Source organism: Onychostoma macrolepis, chromosome 08, assembly GCF_012432095.1.
Source record: "Onychostoma macrolepis isolate SWU-2019 chromosome 08, ASM1243209v1, whole genome shotgun sequence".
NCBI lineage: Eukaryota > Metazoa > Chordata > Actinopteri > Cypriniformes > Cyprinidae > Onychostoma > Onychostoma macrolepis.
In genome coordinates, this window is record NC_081162.1 from 11,449,080 (window position 1) to 11,471,996 (window position 22,917).

General features: G+C 36.5%; 1 protein-coding gene across 1 annotated transcript in view; it reads right to left on the reverse strand.

Annotated features, from left to right (window-relative positions):
- Positions 1-1,097: 1,097 nt before the first annotated feature.
- ncs1b (neuronal calcium sensor 1b) overlaps positions 1,098-22,917 on the reverse strand; it is a 31,332-nt gene continuing 9,512 nt past the window's right edge. The window contains exons 3-9 of the mRNA XM_058784076.1: positions 22,753-22,777; positions 14,592-14,730; positions 7,791-7,869; positions 5,975-6,063; positions 5,793-5,870; positions 4,685-4,807; positions 1,098-2,911 (exon numbers count right to left, since the gene is read on the reverse strand). Coding sequence (XP_058640059.1) covers positions 4,709-4,807; positions 5,793-5,870; positions 5,975-6,063; positions 7,791-7,869; positions 14,592-14,730; positions 22,753-22,777 — 509 coding nt within the window. The 3' untranslated portion in view covers positions 1,098-2,911; positions 4,685-4,708. The remainder of the gene's footprint in view (positions 2,912-4,684; positions 4,808-5,792; positions 5,871-5,974; positions 6,064-7,790; positions 7,870-14,591; positions 14,731-22,752; positions 22,778-22,917) is intronic.

Sequence of the window (22,917 nt, forward strand, 5' to 3'; positions counted from 1 at the left end):
ATTATTTATGCCATTATTTACTCACCCTCATGTCGTTCCATTAATTCTGCAAAAAAGAAGATATTTTGTGAAATATCAGTGAACATCAATGGGATCCAGTGTAGTTTTGTTATTTCAGAGTTTCATTATACTCTATCGAAAAAGTTGAAACATTCTTCAAGACATCTTCTTTTGTGTTCCACTGAAGAAAGAAAGTCAGGTTTGGACTGATATGACGGTGAGCAAATGCTGAATTCTGGGTGAACTATCCCCTAACTTGACAGTCATGGAAACATTTTAAACCGAAAGCAAAATGTTAATGAAAAGATAAATAAAAAGTTGATCATATTTCCATATCAGTTTACCATTAGAAAAACAGTGCATTTGTTAAAATGAAATACTCTAACATGCTGTTTGCCTGCATCCTTCCAAGTCTTCTCATTTTTCCAAACAGCCGGTTCATCACCCGCTGCACTTAACAATCTGGGATAAATAATCCAGACCTCACTGCAAAAACCATGTTTATGACCCTTCATGTAACAATTCGTGCCTGTGCGATACATACATTCCTCTCCTCCTCTATTCACTGTTATTCTCTAGCTGTCCCGTGTGACTAGGGTGTGAAGTCTGTTTTGTTTTAGTGCTGGATCGGGAAACTAAGCCTGCGAGCTGAGCGTGGGGTCTGTCTTACTTTAGTCAGCGAGAACTCTTTTAGTTATTGCTGATTCAGAAGCCCCAGATGTCGTGTTGACTGGGCCACCGGCCTTGAGTACTGCATAATGAAACAGAAGACGTGCCATAGATGCACAATGAGAGCTCCATTACTGCAGGGCTAGGCATGAACTTTCAAGAGCCAGCAACAAGCCATCACAAGACTTCGCTGATACCTAAAACCCTTGTGTGCCTTCATGAACTGTTGCAAGATCGCAGTGCCATGCATCGCGAAAAAAATAAAAATAAATAAAAGACACTTCAGCCATAATTGAAATGATACAGTATTTTTCATGACAAGGACCTCAATTTTTTTTCTAAAAATGGCTGCTATATTTTTTATATGTGAGATCCATTTATACTGTGTGAGAGATGACGATTATATTTCTTTGACATAACTATGCAATTTTATTTTTCCATATTTTTTCTCTCATGATTTCTTAAAAGCAACAATAATTGTAATATTACATTTTGATATATTATTTTCTTAACAATAATGCTTTACATTTTATATAATAAATTTCATATATATACATTTTAATAGACCATTTTAATAATATTTTAAATACATACATTAAATACATTTTAAGTACATTATATATACATATATACAGATATTTCTTGCTTACCAATGTGGCATTTATTTGATGAAAAATACAAAAACAAAAGTCAAATATTATCACAATTTAAAATAATTGTCCATTTGAGTGTATTATAAATTGTAATTTATTCTTAGGATGGCAAAGATGAATTTTCAGTGTCACATGATCCTGCAGAAATCATTCTGATTCGGTGTGCAAAAAAACGTTTCTTATTGTTATGAATGTTGAAGAGAGTTGTGCTGCTTAATATTTTTGCGGAAACTGTGATACATTTTCATTCAGAATTCATTTATGAATATAGAGTGTATTATACAACAGAATTCAATTGAAAAAGAAAACGTTTGAACGTTTGTCTCTGAAAATGGCACACATGGAGACTGAGATGTCTATTTTATATGTTTTGTATGGTGAATTTGATGTATGCTCTTTTAGGTTGACAAAATTGATTACTTCAGGGATTCATTGACCACAGCGAACTGTTTTGAAAGCGTGCCAGCGAATCCATTGTGCTGATGAAATACAAGGTCTGTGTGCCTATGGAACACTGTCCTATTATGAGCACAGCAATACACATACCACACAGTGATGAAAATGGAAGCAGCCATTGTTGAAATATCAAGAGGGGACACATCAGATATTAAAACCTCCATCTTACTTACCGACGGCAAATAACATTAGAGGCAATTATGCAGTGACTCAAATTTAATCATCAGCTAGAGAGCAACTGATAAAGCATGAGTCCCACTCAAACCCGCCCGACACATATCCAATTACTTGCTTTGAGAGGAGAATGTCATAGTTCAAGTCTATGACTTTTGTTTGACAGGAAAACGACACAAGAAAAGACAAAGGCAGAGGTGCAGTTTAAGTTAGGGACAGATGGTGGACTAATTGTTTCTTCATTACAGAGGTACTTACATCAGTTTTGAGGTGCAAGGAATAACAGTGTAGCATGTTGCTTGGTTACAGTGCCTTGTTTAGGAAGTAGCCTGAGGACTTCGCAATGACTTTTGCCAGCAATGAATGGGCAGTGCACTCTTCACAATGGGAGCTGTGTATCGCAACTATAATGAATTAATCTCCGTTCACAAGCAAAACAGGATTAAAGTCTTTCATTCCAAGAGGCTTTCAGAAACGTTGAGGCTTATAACAGCTGCGATCCATACACTTTAAGGTAAACAAGAAATAAATGAAATATCAACAGTCTCTTAAATTATATATGAAGCGCACATCCACAATATCCCAGCAAAGGATGATTAAAAAATATGAAATGTTTACACATATTTACATTTATAATTTAGGTTTTTCAGCATGCTTCTCTTTAACAATCAGTGCCATCCATATAGTCTCCAGTACGTTCGTTCGGCAGAAAACAAGCACTGGTGTAATTCCAATGGGATCCTGCAGTTTAGCATTCACACACACACGCGTGCGCACAAACACACACACACAAGTTTCAGGATGACAAGCTCTTCTTTTCTGTCATTGTATGCTGAAATGTGATTTGCTTGTGGTGAGACTTCTCAGTCTTAAGTGTCCAGAATGAGAGGTCAAACGACGAAGACTCATCTCCTTGAATGGCATTGTGGGATGGCACTGCACTGGATCCTTTGTCGTACCTGTACAACAACCATTACAAAATGCTCACAGTGAGGGATGGGTAATATTATAAAAAGGGATAGTTCACCCAAAAATTAGAATTTTAATTTTTGAAAATCTTTTTGCTGTAAGACATTCATTAATTTTGGAACACAAAAAGGAAAGGACATGTGGCGTCGTTTCAAACCATACTTGGAATTTGTGCTCTGCATTTAACCCATCCAAGTGCACACACCCAGCAGCGAGAAGTGAACACACACACGCACAGAGCAGTGGGCAGCCAATGCTGCGGCACCCAGGGAGCAGTTGGGGGTTCGGTGCCTTGTTCAAGGGTCTCACCTCAGTTGTGGTATTGAGAGCGCTGGACATTCCCCCACCTAAAATCCCTGCCAGACCTGAGACTCGAACCCGCAACCTTCAGGTTACAAGTCCGACTCTCTAACCATTAGGCCACGACTGCCTGGTTTAAGATGAAATCTGAGAGCTTTCTGACCTTGCATAGACAGCAAGAGACATAGCAAGTTCAAGGCTCAGAAAGGTAGTAAGAACATAGTTAAAATAGTCCATGTGACATCAATGGTTCAATGTAATTTTATGAAGCTACGATAAAAGTGCGCAAAGAAAACAAAAATAAAGACTTTATTCAACAATTTATGGGCCTTGAGTGTGGTAGTTGTGTTGCTATCTATGCAGGGTCAGAAAACGCTCGTATTTCATCAAAAATATCTTAATTTGTGTTCCAAAGATGAACGAAGGTCTTGCGGCTTTGGAACGACATGAGGGTGAGTAATTAATGACAGAATTTTAGGGTCAACTATCCCTTTAAGAAACAGATCACTTTCAATTCATGAGTTTGTGATGAAATCCAGCTGGTGAACAACAGGATGTTCAAAATTGATTTTGAATCAGAATGACAGGAAGAGGAATTCACTAAATTGTAGTTTTAATTAGTTCATTAGTTAATTTCTTTAGTTCAACACAAGTTCTGCAACAATACAAAAATAACTGCATCATTGACTATTTATTTCCATGTATTCCTTGAAATGTAGAATATACTTTTTCCTCAACGTATTTACATTCTCCTCTTAATGTTGCTTTTCTCTAAAATGTCTGTCAAAACAATGAATTAGTTAATCAACTTTAATTTTACCATAAAGCACCACAAAATATACAATGTACTGTTTTTAATCTATTTATTATAAAGATCCATTGAGTCCTTGTATATAAAATATATTAATATAATTAAACAGTGATGTTAATTGTCAAGCTTCAACAAGAGTAAATATGGAATTCATGGAAAAAGTGCTCTTCCACCATGCAATAAAAGACGAAGATCTCAAACTTTAATTATTAATGTCATAAACTGTTTTTGAAAATACTCAACTCAAATTCAAGTTTAAATTCAGAAACTGAATCATATACAAGGCTTTTTCAATTCAATTCTGAAAGATGTACACCTCTCGCTCAATGCAGTTGAAAGTTTTTAAGTACACAAGGTCACAATATGACTTCCATGAGGTAAGATAAGGCCAGCAAATGGATGCTCAGCTGACCTTGATGTGATCTTAATGCCAGAAACAAATAAATTGCAATAATAGTGTCATTCCACCAATTACTGGCTTAATAGACGTTTTCTGCTACTAAGGACTACTTCTCTTTCACTGTTATCAGTGTACGCCAATGATTATGAATATAAAAGTACACTAAAACAATTATAATATGTAAAATATTGGATGTACTGTAGTCAGTATTTAATGAAACTGCAGGATGCATTTCTATTCAGCACAACATACCTGTATCCTTAAGACAAGCTGCTACTATACAAGGCCATCATAGAGAGACAGAGCTTGGACAATAGAGGGATCTGCCTTCGATCCCTCCTGGAACTCCTGCAGGGTCAGCTTCCCATCAGCATTCTGGGTAAACAAACAAACATTGTTTAGAATCACAACTGTCTCAAATGCTGAGAACAAACAACAATGTGTTATTTTAAAGTTGTTTGTGGTTATATGCGAATGCATGACACTTCAAACGAATTTGGAATAGACTTTAAGGTTATATCAGTTTACAAACTAGAGGATACTAAAAAAACAGCCATGAGGATTTTCAATTATGCATGTGGAGAAAACACTCTTCCACTTTTAAGATGCTCCACATTCCCAGCAGGGGGCGAGTGCTAACAGGCTGATCCATTGAGGAAAAATTCACAACAGAGTAGGCAATGAAAACGTTTTTTTTTTTTCACCTTATGTGGCTCAGTGTAGTACTTGTTTGAAGAAGCATTAATTCCTTAAAATAACCCTACTGGTTCCTCATTGGGTGCAGATCTGATCTGAGATTGCTACAGTATTGGAAAGCATTCCATCTCAAGTCCTGATCTCATCTTTCAGGACTTGAAGAGGGCTTGAGTGGGCATTAATGCTAGGCTCCAATGTTAGCGGTAGCGCATGCCAAAATGGCGTTTATAGACCCGAGGGCAGCGTTAGTGACGCTAGCTTTACCACAGATATGAGCTCTTATTCCCTACTGTATCCTTGATCTGCATTGGATTGATGATGAGAATGTGGTTAGTAAATTGAATCAGAGCTATAAATTAGCGATTTTCTTGATGGGTTAAGTGATGGTTGATTGATAATCATTACTGCATAAAAATCCTTAGTCTTTAAGGACACAAATGAAAAGTCTGTCATTATTTATTCACTCTCATGTCATTATAAATCTGTGCACATTCTTTCTTTTGCAGAACCAAGAAAATATTTATCAGTTAGTCTGCTTAAGTGATTTCCACAGATTAAATAAAATAAATCCTCAAATTGAATAAAATAAACAGCCCGCTGCATAATAACGCTCAGTTTTGGTTTGGATTATTAACTCGGTCAAGAAGAAAGGACATATCCGTACTTTATCCATCATGGCAAAAATGCGATCCACTCTCTTCTCTGGCGTGTTTTCTTCTTCCGGAAGGTCCACTGTGTTTCCCTTAAAAAAAGCAAGTGCTATTAAAGACATCTGAGAGATTTTTCTCATTAAATGAATGCCATATGGTCTGACTGTAATTACAGCTGAAATGAACGGTGACTTACCACCATCTGATAGATTGCGTCTACGATATTGAGCATTTCATCACGTGTGATATAGCCATCGTTATCAAGATCATAAAGCTTGAAGGCCCCTAAAGCGTGTAACAAGAAGTCAGAGTGAGTGTGTGCAGAAATACTAAGCTGCTAAAAGTTTTCTGTGAATGTGCAAGACTTCCGATTCATTAGCCACTGTAGGGAAATAACGAGAATATTAACAAAGTGTGGTAAACAGTAAACTGTTTGCAATACAAACTAGTGTGTTTATAATTAAGATAATACATTAAAATTGCAACCGTTTGCCATATCAAGCAGCAAAATGAGTTGTTTTGTGTGTGTGTGTGTGTGTGTGTGTGTGTGTGTGTGTGTGTGTGTGTGTATATATATATATATATATATATATATATATAGATATAGATATTTATCTATATAGAAATTATATAGAAATTTGTGTCCACTGATGTCTTTTTTAATCTGCAGAAAAACCTTGAAAAAGCACCATCAGGCATCTTGGTAGACTGAGTTTAATTTCTTTTGATTATGAATTGAAAAGCAATGTTAGCAGAGTGAAGACATGTGAGCACTATAAGGAATGATAGATGCAGGATTGGGTGATAAAGGCATGCTTTGTATGAGCCAAATCATTGCACTACAATTACAGCAGTGAGGAGCGACTCTTTCATCTCGCCATCTATGGTTTTCTCTTCACTCCAGGACTCCAGGACATCCCACCCATACAGCCCTACTTCATTCCACTCATCTACAACAAAAAGGCAATCCTACAACTCACACAGCAGAGTGCAAACACAGGTCAGTGCCTGGGGTGAAGAGTCAACAGAGAAAGAGGCGGTACGTGATCCGTATAATGTAAAAGAGTCTGTTTAATATCAGTGAGAAAATTGCTTTTGGTTTTTACGTTGAGGTAATTTCACATTTAATCAATTTTACAAAACACAGTTCCCCCAAAAGTATTCAGACACTTAAGCCTCACTCAATAATGTAAGAATTTATTCGTATTTGACAATAAAATATCAAACCAAGTGGCATTTATTTGAAAGAAATAAAGCACTAACATAATTTACAAGCCAAATTCTTCAAATTCTTCTTTATTCTTCAGATTGTCTTAAGAATAAAGAAGAATTTGGCTTGTAAAGTATGTATTTATGTATGTATGTGAATATATATGTGACCCTGGACCACAAAACCATAAGTCAAAGGTATAATTGAAGCAATAGCCAATGATACATTGTATGGATCAAAATTATGTTCTTTATGCCAAAAATCATTAGGATATTAAGTAAAGATCATGTTCCATGAAGATATTTTGTAAATACCCTACCATAAATATATTAAAACTTAATTTTTGATTAGTAATATGCATTGCTAAGAACTTCATTTGGACAACTTTAAAGGCGATTTTCTCAATATTTTGATTTTCTTTTGCACCCTCAGATTCCAGATTTTCAAATAGTTGCATCTCGGCCAAATATTGTCCGATCCTAACAAACCATACATCAATGGAAAGCTTATGTATTCAGCTGTATGATGTATAAATCTCAATTTCAAAAAATTGGTTTTGTGGTCCAGGGTCACACACACACACACATATATATATATATATATATATATATATATATATATATATATATATATATATATATGAAATACATTGATTTTTAAATGCGACTTAAGTGTCATTGCTGGGATTTTGTACTTTAAGAATGCTTACTGTTTCATGAAGCATCTCACAAAGGTACTTCACTCCTTCTGTCTTTCACTGATTCTCACTTAAATGGCTTTTATTAATCAAAAACTTGCTTACAGCGGAGCTTTTCATCCAAAGTCCCACGTGAGGTCACAGACAGGGCCTGAATAAACTCTGAGAACTCAATCCGTCCATCCTGTGGAAAAAAAAAAAATATATATATATATTATTGCCCTTTTATTTAAATTAATTTCTAAATTTCTATTAAACAGCCTACTAATACATTTTAACACTAAAAGCTAGCATTAGATCATACACTAATTAACAATGAACCCTGTTAAATGCTATAAAAACAACTTTTCATAGTTTTTTCATGATGTCTAATGCACAAACTAATTTTTAAGTATAGAATCTTATTGTAAAGTGTTACCCAGAAGCCTTCTGTTGATTGGCAGAGTAAAATGGGACAGTGGGCTGCTATTCCTGTCCCACCCCCTGCTCTTCCTTGGGGCTACAGGCTGGCACCACCAGCCATTACAAAATGCATTCCGCTTCCAAATATCCAGCAGATACGTTATGACACATTTTATGATTTGTCTATTGAAACCTCTCTAGAGCAAGAGAGGTAAATGAAAGCAGTTTCATGTTATTTAGTACACAGCTTTAAAATCTTCCAAAATATGTCTTAAAACCTCAGGGGCTGGAAACGCTCAACTTGCTTATTCAAACCTCACTTCATTGTGTAAAATGTTCTGACTATGCACTCTGTTTTCTGTCATCTTCACATCACATCGAACTTGTGGGCTTAAGGAACCTCTGAAGAGGCACTAACAATGACAGACAGCATTTTGTTCCTGTGAATAAAATTATCCAATCAAAGCATTGTTCCACTGGTAAGCTTGCACACCCAGGTGACCCTGCCTGATTTGCAATTGTTTATTTTTGCAATGTATTATTTCAGACTGAACTGTTCTTGAACTACTGAGTAGAAATAGCATGTAAAAAATACTACAATACTAAAATACTAAAGGCTCACTATAGACAGCCGAAGATAAATGTCTACAAAAAGCATTCACTATCCCTTGCACTTTCATAGATTTTTTTGTGGTATACATGAAATCTGATATATTCAGCCAAAAAAAAAAAAAAAATAGAAACAATGTTAGAAAAAATTTAATTTAACCAAATACCTCAAGGCCCTTATAATATTTAACAAAAATTGATAAAAACACTGACAATTATAACTGATAGTTAACTATTTGTAATCTAATAAGAACAAATTATAAACCAGATTTCAACATGATAACATGCATCAAGCATCCTGCACGTTACTCTACTTCTTACTTTTTCTTTACTACAGAGACTCCAGGAATAAAACATAAAAAACCTTCACATGCAAAGCTAAATAATAACAATAATATAAAAAAAATTAAAAACATAAAACAATAATAAAAAATTAACACATTTTCCTAATACTAATAAATAAATGTATAAATTATAAAATATTTTATAAATTACTACAATGTAGTACTACAGTAGCTTAAAAATACAATTAAAAAAAGTATTTTAAAAATACCACAATAGCTACAATGTAGCTATTATTGTATGTTCTCACTCACTGATGGAACAAGAATCAAATTCATGTTTGCCTACTGAATTCCTCTGTATTACCTCAATCCATTTTCCTTTCAACATTATGAGTTTTCTAGTTCCTGCTATAATACTGAATCTAGCATGCAGTGTTAGGTTTCAGTCAAATACAGCCTTGAGGTTCAAAGGTTCAGTTTTGGTGTCATCAAACCACAGAATCTCATTAAACCAAATCGTTGCATTTCCTATCTGCCTTGGGCAAACTCTAGGTGACTCAGCTTTCTTGCCACCCTTCCTTATGGGTCACATTTGTGAGTGTATTTGCTTTCGCTGTCTCATGCAGTCTGTCATGGAGAACAACAACAACAGTTACCGTTACTGCCTTACAACACTTCCACTATTCAGAGCACTACATTTTGGAGGACAGCCATTTATTTAATCTTTTATCTCACTTTTAATGATGGCTTTCATTATGCCCAGAGTTGTATTCCACAACATAAAACATTACTTATATCCCTGCCTAGACTTGCATTTTATATGATCTGCTTGAATGTTACATGGTCATAAGGGTTTAGTGTTTCCTTGAAACCGCACAAAGTGGGGATCAGGTCAAGTCAAGTTTATTGTTCCAGTCATATAAAGGTGTTGAGGTTTAGCTCATCATCATGGCCCTATTAGCCCCTGCTGGCAGATGCTGAAACTACACAATCTGAAGTATAGTGCATTCCGTTCATTTAGCTGATGAAATTTCTTGCTGAAAAAAACTTTCAATGTCGGTCACTACAGGCGTCCTGAGTTCGAATCCCGGGTTGAGGACCTCTCCCGATCCCGCCCCCCTCTCTTTCCCACTTTGTTTCCTGTCAGCTCTAAACTGTCCTATCATAATAAAAGCAAAAACGCCAAAAATAAAATCTTAAAAAAATTAAATAAAACTTTCAGTGAACTAAAACTCCCTAAAACCAGTTTGAAAGTTGTGAGTTGTGAAAAATACATGATCTAGGATTGTGTTAAATTCAATTTGGCATCTAACCTGATGAAAGGGATAGTTTACCCCAAAATATAATTCATCATTTACTCACCCTTCACATCATTCCAAACCTGTATGAGTTTCTTGATTTTGTTGAACATAAAAGAAGATATTTTGAATACGGACAAACAACCAAACCGCTGATGGTCCCCACTGATTTTGATAGTATGGAAAAATAATACTAGGTAAGTATACTGGGGACCATCAACTGTTTGGTCACACACATTCTTCAAAATATTTTTGTTTTATGCTCAGCAGAAGAAAGAAATTCATACAAGTTTGGAACAACTTGAGGGTGAGTAAGAAGAATTTACATTTTTGGGTGAAATATTTAGTTCAGTCATGAAACTCAAGATGGCGCAGGCTGACGGGTTGTTATCATAACTGATGATATTCAGAGAGTTAAACAACTTGGCACAAGCTAATTGGTTCATGCTGCATGTGCAAACAATGAGCTTACTGCCTTGCATTTATATGGCTGGCTTGCAGCGTATATTTCTCTGAAACCCTCCACTTTCCCAGCTCCACCTGTGTAGATCTGCTACAGGTTATTTTATATGCTATTTGTGCAGCAGCAGTATGTCTTAAATACTCACAGCACCGTATCGCCATATACATTGGCAGTAGCGAGTTCCTGTACTTGCTCTGCAGCAGCAGCAATGATCTACAACTACAGCAATAACCTACAGCAGCAGCAATTCAGCAGCAGTGTGGCAGATCTATTCCGCCAAGACCAAATACATTAACATTGTCATATCCATCACCATGCTAAAATCTTCAGAGAGTTGTAATGATTTATATATATGTGCAATTATTTTCTTTGTTTTTATATTACATTGTGCAGTTATAACATAATTAAATGTGAATAAGTATAACACATATCATAGGCTGTGTTTACACTGCAAGTCTTAATGCACAAATCCGATCTTTTGACCATATCTGATTTTTGGCCCGTCTGTTTACATTCACTTTAGACACGACTGGTATCCGATATCTGTGTTTACATTAATTCTCGCCCAAAACGATTGTCTGCCTTGATCGCTTTACTATGCACATGGTAGACCCTCGAGTTTTAAATGGCCATGCTATTAAAATTATTTAAATAATTCAATGGCCATAATTATTTGCCAGCATGGACAATGGCTGTCATGGATGTTTTGCAGCACAAAATCTGACTGAACGGATAAAGACTTTGTTAGAATTTGTTAGACTATTTTATCTACTGCTCGTTAGAGGTAGAATTCTTTAGTGAAATAAATATGATATTTATTGAAATGAATTCGAATGAGAGAGTTTTTTTTTTTTTTTAAATACATATTTGTTCAATATTTAATATAAACACTATGCTTTGGCAATACATTGTAACAATTGTCATGCCAATAAAGCACATATTGAATTGAATTGAAGAGAGAGAGAGAGAGAGAGATTTTGTGCGGTCAAAATTGGGAATCTCAGAAGTGCGTTCTTCCAGCAGGGTCGTGGAGTGAGGCAGGGATGCAGTCTGAGCCCAACCCTGTTTAACATCTACATCAACGAGCTGGCAGAAGCTCTGGACCGCTCCGCCTGCATGACTCTGAAGTCAAATGCCTGCTGTATGCGGACGACCTGGTTCTGCTGTCCCCCACAGCCGAGGGTCTCCAGCACAGCCTGGCCCTGCTGGAACAGTACTGTGAGGAATGGGCTCTGACGGTCAACCTGGACAAAACCAGAGTCATGGTGTTCCAGAAGAAGGCCAGGTCTCAGGGAAGCAGATACCAGTTCAGTTACGGAGGAAAAGTCCTCGAGCACAGCACCAGCTACACTTACCTGGGCATCGAGATCTCTGCATCAGGGGGCTTCGGTCTGGCTGTGAAGGCCTTGAATGAGAAGGCCCGGAGGGCATTTTATGCCATCAAATCACGGTTTGGCCAATTAAAACTACCAATTAAAACCAAATTATATCACGCAATCATTAAATTCTACTGTATGGGAGTGAAATTTGGGGACCAATAATAAATTTTAAAAATTGGGATAAAACATCAATAGAAAAACTACAACTAGAAATTATCAAAAACATTTTAGGGGTCCAGAGAGGTACGTCCAATGATGCCTGCAGACCTGAATTAGGCTTATACCCACTGAAGATTGAGATCCAGAAGAGATGTGTTCAGTTCTGGCATCACCTCCATCGATCTGATCCTGATTCAGTCCAATATAAAGCCCTCCTCGCCAATGAAACCTCAGCAGAATCTCATCCTCTAAACACACTCGCTCTTCAGCTAGTCCATAAAACCCAGCTCCTCACCGACTACAGCTACAACCCCAAAACCATTATTAAAGAAATTGGCAAAAATCTGAAAGACACTCATGATGAATCTCTAAAAATATACTTTGACCTTCATAATAAACTCCAATGCTACTCAACCCTAAACAGAACCACTAAATTTGCCAATTATTTATTGATTAAACCGTTTAAAGAAAGACAAATCCTCTCCAAATACAGATTAAGTAACCATGATTTAGAAATAGAGAGAGGAAGACATAGACAAACATGGACAGAGCGAGAGCAGAGGATCTGTAGACACTGTGATCTACAGCAAATAGAGAACGAAAAACACTTTCTGCTGATTTGTCCTAAATATCACAATGTGAGGGAAACATTTCTCCCCAGATTTGAAGCATTGATCCCATCATTTACTGAACTTAGTGATACTGAGAAAATGCCCTTCTTACTTGGAGAAGATGATAACACAGCTGCACTAGCTGCTAAATATGTATTAACCATTCACAATGTTAGATGTTAAACATGATTAACTTGAAACGTACTTATTTTATCTTTTCATTTATTTAGATGGATTTTATTTATTATTATTTATGTTGTTGTTATATATATATGTTAATGCTTTGGCAACATTGTGTTACACAGTCATGCTAATAAAGCTGAATTGAATTGAATTGAATTGAGAGAGAGAGAGAGAGAGAGAGAGAAAGAGAGATCACCTCATTGCTGAGAAATATAATGTAGCTTTTAGCTGTTGTATTTTCCAAATTCACGGGGCAGGGGTTGAAAACCAGCTCCTGAATGCACAATTTCTTACTTATAAAAAGTTTCCATCTCAATAAAATATAAGCGCATACAGCACGCCGGCATTAAAACGCCATTGAAATTATTTATGAGCAAACGTGTCACCCTCGCATTGGGAGATCTGTGGAGAATATGTGTGTTTAAACGTAGGTCGGATGTCCAGATATCGGATGTGTATCCGATTAAAATCCACATTTGGAAGTGGCTCAGATCGGATGTGAAAAAAATCGGATCTCGCATGGGTTTTTGTGTTTACACGTGTGCAACAAATTCCGATCTGTGTCAGATTTGAGCAAAAAATCTGATTTTTTTGTGCCAGTGTAAATGCAGCCTTAGAATAAGACTCAAAATGCAAAACTCATTCTGTTGTCAAAATGTTGAAGCACAAATTCAAGGAAGGCAGGAATTGTGATGTCTGGGTTTGTGCCTCTTTGACCTCTGTCCTAGAGTCAAACTACAGAGTCTGTTCTGAACAAGCCCAGACTGATAACATCTCCAGACTGACCATGAGATGGTGGCTGGAAAAGTGAATCTAAGGTGAAACGCACTGCAGTGGTACAGATTACTAGAAAAGAGCAAACAAAGGCCAAGACTAATGTCTCTCACTAACAGCGGTACATTTCAAAACCTATAAATAAACATATGGACTAGTTTGACTGTGTGTGATCTCTGAAAGTGGTTTGGCTGCCAGACGACACTTATCTGGCAGGGCTAACTGGCTCCTAATCACATTGCAGATTGCATAGATAACAAAATGAGGCTATTTAATGAATAATTAATAACAGGAACAGAGCACAATTCGCAAGAGAGTGAGAATAATTAACCTTTCACCTCCCATCCATATACATACGTGCTCTGTTGCAAAACCTGAGGTCTCTCGCTGTCTGCTGTCTACATAGGCAGCATCCTAACAGTAAAGGAAGCTTAAAGTGACTGATATAGAATGTTCTATATAGACAACTCCATGTGTATAAATATCGCTCTGCATTGGAAACTTGATTTGCAATTGATTTAAATGTCAAGAGTGATGTGAAAATATACACATGAAAATAAGCAAAACATATTGTAAGTATAATGTTATTAAACTAGCCACCAAAAATACATTGACCTGGTGACCTTTAGTGATAAAATCAAGGATTGCTGGCATAAGTAAAGAACAGACAAAGAGAGAGACAGAATGTCTCCAACCCTAAAGAAATTCTGTTGTGCAAAACCCTAACAGTGATGTGCACTTCACCTTGTTCTCATCAAAAACATTGAAGACAAATGAGGCGAACTTGGTGGGGTCACCGAAGGGGAAGAACTGTTTATAGATCTTCTGGAAACCTGCAGCATCAAGCTGACCACTCGGGCAATCTTTTATGAAGCCCTTGTACCTGGAAGAGGAAAAAAAAACATTAAAATTTCATACACTGTCTTTGAAAAGTGGGCAAGATGTTACAGAAGACTGTCGAACAGTCTATGCTCGTCTGTGAGCACAGCACCTGACTGATCTCCATGCTAACAAAATAGGCTTATGTCTTTATACTCTGCCTCCTGCTTCATAAGATCTCTGAAGTCTGTTCTCTTTCTGACAGTTAGAAATAATTTATAGCTAGATCTGTCAGCTTCCTGAACCCTGCTGTGACTTGAGAATGACATGAAACTTTCACTAAACTACAGGTAGCAACTGATGTCTCCTGTCTACTATACCCTGCTGGTCAAACCTTCTCATCAGAAAAAGCTTTCAAGTTTTCTTTTCCTTATTCCAATAAAAATAACAAAACACTTTATTTAGTTTCAGCATGTGTTTTATGCAGCAAGGAGGTATTTAATTGATCAAAAGTGACAGTCAAGACATTCCTAATGTTACAAACGATTTCTTTTTCATATAAATGCTGTTCTTTTGAACTTTGAATTCATCAAAGAAATCTGCAAAAAATATCACATTTTCCATGTTAAGCAGCACAACTATTTTCAACACTGATAATTATAAGAAATATTTCTGGAGCACCAAATTGTCTTATTAGAATGATTTCTTTAGGATCATGTGACACTGAAGACTGAAGTAATTTCTGAAAATTCAGCTTTACCATTACAGGAAAAAGATACATTTTAAAATATATTCAAATATAAAACAGTCATTTGAAATTCTATCAATTTTTCACAATATTACAGATCATTATATTTTTGATCAAGTAAATGTTGCCTTGGTAAGCATAAGAGACATTAAAATGTTTTTAAAAACCTTACCAACCATTTTGAACAATATAATAAATAACATATTATAATATAATATAATAGCAATATTTTGTAAGACTAATGCTTAAAAAATATAAATTGACAATATTATATTATACTGTTTGACTATCATGTTTTAAGGGTTTTTACCTGTTTTCAAATGAAAAACAAGGCAACAAGGCAAAAATATGACACTTCTTTTTAAATGCAATAAACACATGAAAATGAGAAAGAAACGAATTTCCATTTTCAAGATTTTTTTGAGGTGATCTGTGCAGGACGAGTGAGCTGCACTGCAGGGTACAAGAACAGAACTGCACTTTGAATTGTTTAACTCTCATGAATGCTTACCTTCTAATCAAGCTGTAATTTTTACCTGTGCAGCTGCCTGTCACACTCAAATACTGCATTAAATTTATAACCACTAATGTCATGTTCACCGAAGCAGACTGTTAGTGCAGCTCAGTTTATCACAGAATGTGAATTCAGGCTGTTACGTGACGTGAGTGTGAAGGGAAAGGGGGTCTATCCCTATCTCAGCACAACACTCTCAGCTTTTTGACTTGCATGCTGAAACTCCTAATGGAGATTCAGTGTGATTTAAGTTACCAAACTCTCACAACAGCCTCTCTCTTACTCAGTTTGTCTATTTTTCTCTCCCTTTCCTGATGATAAAGGGCAGGAATTTCCTCCTTAAAGAAAAGAAGAGTCCGCTAACATGAGGGATAGGACAAGCGCAAGGTCATATGGGTTTGTTTGCATACCGCAGTTTGGTTTGGACTGATCCCAACTTTGCCTTCAGTGTGATACCAGACGCTGATACCTCAGAACTAATTCAGGATTTCAGACAACAAATAAACAACCTTTAACAATAGAGGAAATTAAACTTGTCTTTTCCCTAAAAACAAATGTTTTGGGTTTTTAAAAAAATGATGCAACAGTTTAGATCAATCTTTGTAAGTTTTGACAACTTCACCCAACAAATTTCACAGAGCTAGAGGAAGTTAATTATGTAGCATAAATGCTTTTTTAAGTCATCATTGCTCATAAGCCACGTGCACACTGCAGCTAAATTCGGTTGTCAGTTCTCCTGATTAATCTTGTTCTGTACACACACAGTTCAGTCATTTACCAGAGTGACAATCACATTCTACAACTAAAATCACCAAAAACGTGGTACATCTTGACTCATTACTGTTGCCAGATCTTGCTAGAAAAAATAAAAATAAAAAAATAAGCCACAAAACAAATTATTGTGATTTGCACCTGTTTACTTTATTAGTTCTGTAAACTGGATTGCTTTATGAGCCAAGCACAAAACAACAAGCCTAGAAATGCTTAATAACGGTCACTTACAATAAGTGGACATGTCAAAACTTCAAGAGCGCTCTGCAAAGCAGCCTTCCAAAAATAAACAAAACTCAACAGCTCTGTTGACAGTAATTTAGTAAAAATCACCAAACATAACAAGTCTCTGGTCACTTTAATATTATTTTGGTTAATAGTGGCAGATATTAAACGTGCAAGATGCCAGAACGTTACCTCAGTGTCAATCATTGTTCTGTACATGCACAAAGCAACCATTTTGGGGATTCACTCCTGTATTTAAAAGCAAAAGTCACTCCTGAAAATGTACAGTGTACATGTAGTGTATACCTTCATGTAGCCACCCATAACCTGACCATGAGCACTACTCTTCAGCACAACAGTAACCACAAAAAACTCTTTTAAATATCAAACTTAACAGCATTAAAACTAACAGGAACTAATACTGTATTTAATTATCAACATGTCAACAGCACTCATCAAAATAATGTTTCCAACTAAATTAATTAAAAATATATATATTACAATTTTAAACTTGTGATAACAAGTTCCTTCAATTTTGTAGCTGATCTTGCCAGACCAACTGTAAGTGGCCAAAATCCCTCTAAAGCAAGCACCACTAAGACTAGCCAGAGAACCAACAAACCATCTTATGCTGATTTAATCTAGTTTTTTTTCCCCTACCAGGGATAAAACTAGTTTTTTCCACCTCTATGCAAATAGCAGGGTGCATCAGCCAATTAAAACTTACTGCCACTGCAGCAAACTCTTCAGTCTCTTAAAGTCAACAAATATGTAACAGAAGCAACAGCAGATCATTTCTTTTGTACTGTCACATACATATGTTTCAAAATTTAGTGGAAAAATAAAATTGGATTTCCAAAAAATAAATAAATAAAATACTGGTTACTTGGTTCTATTCATTGGTTGTTGACTTGATGGAGGCAGATCTGAATGCAAGCTTGTGGTCAGTGGTGGAAGGATTGGGTTTAAGCAAATGGTTAGAGAGAAGTCTGTTGTTGACATTTTGATTAAAAAACATATGCATGGATGAATTGTTCATAAGATCACTAAGATGCATTTTAGAAAATAGGTAGAAAATAGAAAATAGAATAGGCAAATTTCCATTTTAATGCAGACTGTAAGTTCAAATGAGAGACAAAAATGCTGAATTAAACATTCAAGGGATATGCAAGTCTTAAACACAGCCGTGATTAGAATGGTTAGGCTGAGCATATGAGACTTTTTAAGTCCAGAAGTTATGTGTACCAAAGAAAGATTTTTTCAAAGATATTTTCTGCCACATGCACACAAGTATCTCGCCGAGGGTCAGGGGTCTGTATAACCTCCTGTAGCTTTATGACGCCATCCTCTGGCCACATGCGGAGCAATGCCAGCTGTGTAATGTCTCAGCAATTGCCCCATTACACCACACTAGTCAGGAAAAAACAGTCAGTCAAGCACACTCGGATGATTCACAAATCAATTGGGCTATTTTTACAGCTTCAAGAAAGGAGAAAATGTTCTCTGTAAGTATGATTCATGCTTTATCCATTCACTGGCAAAGGTGGTAGGTGGTGGTGGGGACTGTTACGCCCTATCAGGGAACTCTGAACAACCTTCTACTTCGCAACACAATCACACGCACAGAATTCAAACTCACCACAGCATTAAGCATGCACAGAGTGAGCACAGAGCAAATGAGAAGGGTAACTGCATTTCGTTTTCAGCTAATCCGACTTGATTGCGGCTTAATTTGAGCATGCCGCTGTTGTCAAAGCAACGCCTGCTGTTTTTTGAAAAGCAAAGAACACAAAGCTCTCATACTTCAAATATGATGTGCACAAATGCAGCATCTAGTTCAAAGGAATGACATTTTTAATGTTCAGATTTCAAACGAAAACAAATTTGCCCCATCAAAGCTGTTAAACATCAGCTTTCATTGAGACGTCATGATGAAGTGTTGGCATCTTACATTGCAGCGTCTAAAAGGCACTATCTAGAAATGCTGCTGCCTCGTTCTCTAATTACACGCTATTAAACTGTCCATACAAGTTCCATATCCGACTATGTCAGCCTACAATATCAGTTCAGTCTGTCTGGATCGCTGAAGTGAAAATCAGTAATTAAACGTCACTTCCCTGCTGAAAAGACCAATGCTGATGGTCCAAGCTGGTTATTGATGGTTTGGTGCTGGTCTAACTGGCAACATCAAATATGGTGACATGAAAGTCTGGTCATGTGACATGCAAGAACCAATGAGGTTTCATGTTGGCGGTTTATGTCACCATTTTTAATGTAGTTTAGTTATTCTTTTGTTGAAAACAAATAAATTTTGAATGTTTTATGTCCCACTAACTTTTAATATACAGACAAAACCAGTTAAAACATTCTTCAAAATATCTATTTTTTGTGCTCCACAGAAGAAATAAAGTCATGCAGGTTTGTAACCACATGAGGCTAAGCAAATAATGACATAATGTTAATTTTTGAGTGAACTATGCCTTCAAGAAAGCATGGTAGTGATACCAGCACATAAAACAAAACATATGCTGGTCTCTTCAACAGAGTTGGCCATTTGTTCCTGACTAAAATATGTTGTCATTCCTCACACAGCTGCTCATGTGACTGTCATCACTTCTGAACCTCTCTGGCTCTTAATGGAAGGGGAAACTTTAAAGGAATCTCACTGCTTTTGTGTTCATTGGCAGTTACTGGAGGCAGTGATTTAATCAGTGCTTTATATGATGACAGTGTAATATTGTTGTAGTTACATACTCGTTTGTGGTGTTGTATGCTTAATATGATTTACCTAAACAGGACATTCTAGAATCAACATCCCTGTTTACCAATATTGCTATCAAACAATCACATTTTAAATTTGTAATGAAGTAGAAGTAGCGACAGATCTTCAGTATATCTGAGTAAATACTTCAAATATTGAAGTGAGTCGACTCTTTTGAATGAATCATTGGAATGATTTGTTCACAAATTGAGCTAACTGGGTTATTGAGTTCAAATCACTGACTCAATTATCCACTTGCAGCTTTTAACATTTCACAGGAGGGGAAGATGAATGAAACGTGACTTAAAAATGTGACTTTTTGTTTAGCAAGACTGCTGACAAAAGCCTCGCCACCTTATGCAACTTCAGCTGTGCCCTCCATTAACAGGCACTTCAGTAGATTGCAGCATATTCAAATGCAGACTTTCATTATGGTGTCCAGCACACACGAGTCCATTAGCTCCTGCAGGGAAAGACAAATGACTAAATTAATCGCTCAGATGTTTAATTGTTGCTCCCGGGGCTGTTGGTTAACCTGTGCACAGCCATTAATTCAGCCTCCGCACTGGTTAACCGCAATGCAAAGTAGTTGGCTGATCAATGCCCATCAGCGCATATAAAAAAGGTCATTTATATGCATATAGCGAGTGGAACTCCTGGTCAATGCTGGGGATTTCATTTCTGTATGTATTATCAGCGACAGAATGTCTAGGATAAGAGGACAATGATTTCTGTAGCCTATATGAAAGAGAATGCAATTCTGTCAGGCTAATGTAATAGTTCTGTAATTCAGTTTGAGATCAGGGAGGAAGATGTTCATGCCAGTTTCATTACATTTCAGCTCTGAGATTGAATAACAAAGATTAATATCACAACCACTCAAAACAGATATAAGAATATTACTCTCAGCCTTCAGATATGCCACCACAATCCATCTGATGAATAAGGAAAATAAGCGATAACTGACTTTATGCAACTCAAACTATTTCTGTCAATAAACTTGGAAATGAAGTTATGTTAAGAAGGCAACAGTGGTTTTAAGGAAGAAGATATCCATGAGCACAACTGTATAATCTATAAGTACAAGTAACTTATTACAAAAATGACCAAAGAGTTTCGATATTTGTCCTATTTAAAACTTGACTCTTCTGTAGTTATATCGTGTACTAAGACCGGCGGAAAATGAAAAGTTGCGATTTTCTAGGCTGATGTGATTAGGAACTATACTCTCATTCCGGCGTAATTACTACTATACTCTCATTCCGACTACTTTCAGGCGCTGCATAATATCACTGCACCTGCTGCGGCCATGGTACGGCAGCAAAGTTCCTTGATTATTACGCCGGAATGAGAGTATAGTTCCTAATCATATCAGCCTAGAAAATCGCAACTTTTCATTTTCCGCCGGTCTTAGTACACGATATAACTACAGAAGAGTCAAGTTTTAAATAGGACAAATATCGAAACTCTTTGGTCATTTTTGAACGCGATGCTACTGGTCTAATCGGATTCAATGATCTATGCTAAGCTAAGCTAAAAGTGCTATCGCCAGACCCGGAGATCGGCTGAATGGATTCAAAAACGGTAAAACTCAACTTATTAACTCTGGGGGAGTTGGAGAATGAGCCTATTTCCAAAAAAAGTGGAGTGTTCCTTTAATTTCCAATGACCCAATCCCACAGTTCTTATTCAGAATAACCTACTTACACCATTCAAAGGCTTTGGGATAATTCTTTTAAAGAAATTAATACTTTTATTCAGCAAGTAGGCATTAAATTGTTCAAAAGCAACAGTAAACACATTAATAATGTTGCAAAAGATTTATATATATTTTTAAAAACTGTTCTTTTGAACATTCTATTTATCAAAGAATCCTGAAAAAAATGTATCACTGTTTCCAAAAGAATACTAAGCAGCACTTATAATAAGAAGAAATGTTTCTTGAGCAGCGAATCAGCATATTAGAATGCTTTCTTAAGGGTCATGTGACACTGAAGATTGGAATAATGGCTGCTGAAAATTCAGCTTTGCCATCAAGGGAATCAACTACATTTTATAATATATTACAATAGAAAAAAATTACTTTAAATTCTAATAATATTTCACAATATTTTAATTCTGTTGATCAAATAAGAGCAGACTTGGTAGGCATAAGAGACTTACTGACCCCTTCTGTATATAAATTGCAAGTACGATAATACTTAAGTTTAAATGCACACACAATTCTGACATTTGTGCACCACAAAAGCACTGTGGCTAAAACCATGCAAAAAAAGCAACTTTTTGCAACTTCATCTCTGTGTCACTTTAGTGACATCATTTATCCACAGGAAGGATCCTCAAAGGAATGATGGATACTAAATAAGCAACAGTACAGGACTCTGAAAGATGGAGTGAATTCAAAAGGCAGCTATAGCTCATGTCCCACTGCAGCCACACATCCTTGTCCTTCCTCACTGGTTTTATATCTACCAGCAGTGGCAGAAATGAGTCAACAATTTAGCCTGGCAAACACCCAGGGACACACAGTGCCAGGACTGGACTGACCTTGGGCATGCCAGCTAAGGTGCCAGCGCTTGGACTCTGTGACAGACTGACGTTAAGTGAGGTGTGCCAAACTACACACTGCTGCTCGCTGACATTTGGGCACATAAATGGAGAGATGGACTGTAACATTACTGTCAAATGTGTGTGTTTCAAGAGTAGACACTGAGATTATTCCCCTAGGAAGCACAACTACAAAATGATGAGGAAATGTAAAATGATGCTGTGTTGAGTGGCCAAAGCAGATGGAGGTATAAAAGCGTAATGTGCCCAGTGTGCCAAAACAGACAACAGAGGGATGAGAGGAGGAGGATAAACACTGAGCAGAGGAGTATGTGTAGAACTAGATAGAAAAATAGATAGATACAATGGTATAAAGACAGAACAGACAGACAGACAGATAGATAGATAGATAGATAGATAGATAGATAGATAGATAGATAGATAGATAGATAGATAGATAGATAGATAGATAGATAGATAGATAGATAGATAGATAGATAGACAGATAGATAGATCTTACCATTGCTGAACTTCTTTCTCTGTAACTGTAGGGGGAAACAGGAGAGAACACAATGAATAGAATTTAAGTAAAGACAAAACAAAATAAAAAAATATAAATTTGTCTGGCAGCCTGTGCTACATTATCATAACAGACTGATTGCCTCCTGTGATTCAGCCTGTCTTC